The sequence below is a fragment of the Fukomys damarensis genome, unplaced genomic scaffold (assembly GCF_012274545.1).
Source record: "Fukomys damarensis isolate Sample0158 unplaced genomic scaffold, DMR_v1.0_HiC HiC_scaffold_26, whole genome shotgun sequence".
Taxonomy (NCBI): Eukaryota; Metazoa; Chordata; class Mammalia; order Rodentia; family Bathyergidae; genus Fukomys; species Fukomys damarensis.
In genome coordinates, this window is record NW_022900938.1 from 3,008,082 (window position 1) to 3,012,588 (window position 4,507).

At 46.0% G+C, this 4,507-nt stretch overlaps 1 protein-coding gene and 1 pseudogene across 2 annotated transcripts in view; one reads left to right on the forward strand and one right to left on the reverse strand.

Moving 5' to 3' along the window:
• Window positions 1-423: 423 nt before the first annotated feature.
• On the reverse strand, window positions 424-1,138 carry LOC104867576 (annotated as a pseudogene).
• A 779-nt stretch (window positions 1,139-1,917) lies between these two features.
• Sf3b1 (splicing factor 3b subunit 1) overlaps window positions 1,918-4,507 on the forward strand; it is a 38,838-nt gene continuing 36,248 nt past the window's right edge. Inside the window, exon 1 of one of the 2 annotated variants that reach the window (XM_010631962.1) lies at window positions 1,918-2,239. In XM_010631962.1, coding sequence (XP_010630264.1) covers window positions 2,212-2,239 — 28 coding nt within the window. In that variant the 5' untranslated portion in view covers window positions 1,918-2,211. The remainder of the gene's footprint in view (window positions 2,240-4,507) is intronic. The other variant, XM_010631965.3, reaches the window with a different exon arrangement.

Here is a 4,507-nt window from a genome sequence, read left to right on the forward strand (position 1 = left end):
TCTAAAGTTCTGGGATTACAGGTATGAGCCACTATGACAGGCTTCAAATAAATTCAAATTAAGCAATTGAAAATTTTATCAAGTATATTCTTTTACTGATGATGCTAACAAAATTTCTACATTTTGTCTCTGAACTTTGTAATATTTGGCTTATCTCTCAAGGGGAGGTAAACTCCTTTCTTTTTTTTCCTGGAGAACACAGTTTAATGATCATCTAAAATATATGTAGAAAATACAGAAATGTTCACTCAGAATATTAACTCAAGATAAAATTCATACTTTCCAAGCATTTAATATTTTATGTGTTTTACAGGCAAGAAATTTAAATTAGACTTCTACTTATTTCATATTTTCACAAAGGTGATTAACTACAGAAATAAAGCAATTCTCTGAAACTAAATGAAAACATCACGCTGATTTTGCTTAGCTCTCAACTTTTAATGGCCAAAGATACCACACAGCCTTGTCATCATATTCATATGTTCTCTTTAAGAATGTGTCTGCAAGTCGTAAGCCGGAGACGCTTTATAGTCCTTGTACGGAAGACAGCAGAGTCAGGGCAAGTCAGAGAGAGGAACTTGGGTGCAGCTTTCCAAGCTGTCTTCCTGAAATACCACACCAGTGAATAGAATTGGTATTACACGTTTCCAAAACTAGACCCATCGTCCTTCCACTGCAGTTTGTTATTTTACAAGTAATATAGAAAGGTTCTTCTAGGTTGACAGTGTCTGGGATTGCCTCCAAAGACAGCCTAACATCTCCATAACCTGAAGCCATTCTTTGAAGTTGGCTGGTTTGTAACCTTCCCCTTTCGTCTAGATTTGTTTTCCATACTATATACAACTTTCCCATTACTGTTACTCCTTTAATAATGCCAGCTTTTGCTGCAAACTCCTTATTGCATTTTAGGCAGTATAAATACTGGCGTGTATCCATTGGCTGCAGATATGCTCTTGACTCAAATGTGGACACACATTCTCCGGCTTGGCTGACTGAATTTAATTGTTACACTGTACATTATGGATGGCTCCAATGACACTTTCTCCATAAAGATGGGTGAGATTATAATATTCTGAATCTGGGCTTCCTTTCTTTTTTCGGTACTGGGGATTGAACTCGGGACCTCGCGCTTGCAAGGCAGGCGGCGAAACTCTGAGCTAAATCCTCAGCCCCAAACTCCTTTCTTTCTTTTTTTTTTTCAAACTCCTTTCTTTTGATGGGTTTAATCTTGATTTCTTTTTCCTAAGCTGCTTCTTAGACCCAACTTCAATTTCAGATCTGTTCTTCTTAAAGCTATCCTTAGTGCTTTTTTGAGGGGGGATCCTTGTAGTCTGGTTTAGGAAGGCTCATGCTGACAGTCAGAGATTTTCTAAGAACCCACTAAGTCCTTGCTGTACAACTTGAGCACTGCGACCTCGCACAATGTCGATCTGCCTGCACCTCAGTTTTTCTCCATTTTTTTGTCTTTTTTCCTATTACCTCCTTCGCTTTACTTTTTTGCTGTTGTTGGTACTAAGGATTGAACTCAAGACCTTGCGCTTGCGAGGCAGGCGGTGGCACCACTGAGCTAAATCCCCAACCCAAAAGTTCTGTTTTGTTTGTTTATTACCAGGGATCGAACTCCGGTCCTTCCACTTGTGGGGCAGGCGCCAGAACCACCACACTAAATCCCCAGCCCCCTTTTTCGTTTCTTAAATGAGATCAACAACACCTGTGGACCTTAGCGGATTGTTTGTGAGGTTTAACAATGTCGGAAAATTTAAGCTGTAAACCAAACTCCTAGCCAAGAGGCAGGCAAGGAATGGAGAAACACGACCTTGAACCCCAATGTAAAGGATGGAGCGCTCTGAGCGAATCCAGCGCTAAGCGTCAGCACCTCTGCGGGCCCGACGCCCTCTGGGTCTAGAGCAATAGATCCCCTGCGTCAGGTATCCCCAAGGTCTGCGCGCCGCGCCGAGGAAACACTTCCCTAGAGCCAGAACGCTTCAAACCTTCAGCTGCTTCCCAGCTTGCACTGTCCAGCGCCCCCGCCCTCGCCCACAATACATCGCGCGCGCACATCCGGGCGTTTGCTGGTCACGTGGTGCCACACGGCGCGCGCTCCCGTTCTGCGCAGGCGTACAGCGCAGCCGCCAGCTATTTTTCTCTGCGGCGGCCGCGAGCGGAAGTGCTGGGGAGCGCCAGTTCCGTCAGTGTGTTCGAGTGGACAAAATGGCGAAGATCGCCAAGACTCACGAAGGTAAGCGTCGGCCCCGCTTCCCCGCCGTTTCTTGGGCCGGCCGGCCCGGACGCTGCGGTCCTGAGCTGCTGCCTTGTTCCGGGGCCTCTCCCCGAGGGGGCCGGGCGGTGCGCGGGCGTCGGAGGTGCAGGCCGCAGCCCCTCTTAATGGCGTCCTCCGACGCCGCGACAGGCGCTTTGTTCCTAGCGGGCTCCGCCGCTTCAGCCCTGCTTCTCGTGGCTGGGTGCAGGCCTTGTTGGGCGGCTGGGGGAGCGGGGTCCGAGCGGGGGTCGGAGGGTCGTCCTCGCACCGGGCGGGGTATGCGCGGAGCCGAGTGCAGAGCTCGGACCCGACCCTGCCCGGCCGTCGAGCGTCCTCGGGCGGCTGGCTGCTGGGTCTCTGCTGCAAGGGGTGATTCGGGTTTGAAACCTGCCTGCTTCCTTCCACGATCACTTTCACTACCGAGTTGGGCTTTTGGTTGGAGGCTGATTCTTGGAGAAGCAGGCGGGAAAGGAATAAAGCACGTTAGTTTTATCAGTGGCCGAAGCTTTCAGGATACTTGAGCGTCTTACAACTATCAAAGTAGGAAAATGTTGAGGATACACTGGAATCCGGGAGGGAGTGTCCAGGGAACACGGGAAACGGGCCTGGGGAAGTTGGAACACCTTGTGTCCAATATTGACCGTGAACACGGACTGCCGAGAACGAAAATAGTTTATTTCACCCGACCTTACATAGGTATGCGGCTCGGAATTAGTTTCTGAGAATTAACAGACCAGGGCCGTTAAAATGTTAGTCTAATGGGGGAAACAAACGTGTATGTATATCCGAATTCTCTTCTGAGCCCGAAAAGTGTATAAATAGAAGTCGGAGCTACGTGGTCTTGGTAACGGAGTGGTTAAATTTATGCTTAGAGTTAATTTCAGAAGAGGTGACGTGTCTCTGCTCTAAAAGGATCAATCCGTTTTAAATTAGGGGAGGACTTTCGAGCCTAAGAGAACATCTTGTAACAAGGCAGATCGTGAAAGGTGTGCCTGAGTAGAGTGCAGCGACAGGAAAAGTGGGCGCAAGGAGGGGGAAAGTCAGGTGAATCTGGAAAGCTAGGTTAGGATCAGAAAGTGAGTGGCTTTGTGTAGTTGAGCTACCTACCCAGAGGAACTGAAGTCCAACACGTTCTGTTTTGTTTTGTTTTTGAGACAGGCTCCCCTTATGTAGTTCAGGCTGGCCTCAAACTCACTGTTTAGTCCTGGCTGGCCTCGAACTCGCAGTGATTCTCCTGCCTCAGCTTTCTAGTGCTGGGATTACAGGTGTGCACCACTACTCCTGGCGCTAAAGCCCGACACTTTTTAAACACGGAGTGTTTTTGGATGTATTCTTTTGTCTTCAGATGATTTTAAGTATATTTTGCAGAATGAGAGTATTAAAGATGTTGCTCTGCTTATTCATTCAGGAGTAGATTGTTCAGTTAGGGGCATTACTTGTTTGCTTTTAGTATTTTCAGTGTAACACATGGTCGATCAGGAAAAATAAAAGTTCAGATCAGTTTTTCTGCCTTTTAGAAACACAGCTAAAAGCCTTGCTTGATTACAGTTCATTGGTCAGAGTTGCTATGCTCTTTGGGATTATTCAGTATGAATTAAGTGATAGCATAAAAAATTTGAATATTGTGCATTCAGTATAGATATTTGTTGTAGAACTTAGAGTGGCCTATTTTGTGAAGGTTTTCCCTGCTACTCCGATACTGTTGCATATAGGAATTATGCCATGGTGTCCCCAGTACCTGGTGCATAAGGGGTGCTCACATGTTTAATCACTGCCTATAAAGGGTTAATATATACCAGATGTATTTTATTTTATTTACCAGATATTTTAAAAGCTTCATAAAAAGAGCAAGTCCTCCGTAGTGCCTTTCCTGTGACCCTTGAACTCAGGGTCTCATGCGTGATGCTAGGCCAGGGCTCTACCACTGGCCTTTTAAAGTTTTTGAGACAGGGTCTTGCCTTTTATTTTATTTATTTATTTGTTTGTTTGTTTAGGTGCTGGAGATTTGGGGTCTTTGTGTTTTCAAGGCAGGCAGTGGAACCACTGAACTAAATCCCCAGCCCACCTTCAAAAAATTTTTAAATTGAAAAAAAAAAATTAAAAAGACAGGGCCTTGCAAAGTTGTGCAGACTGGTCTTGAACTTGTGCTCCTGCTTCAACTTGCTGGAGTAGCTGGAACTACAGGTGTGCCCTACCATGCACACCCCCCCTCCAGCGACCTTTTTTTTTTTTTTTTTTTTTTTTTTT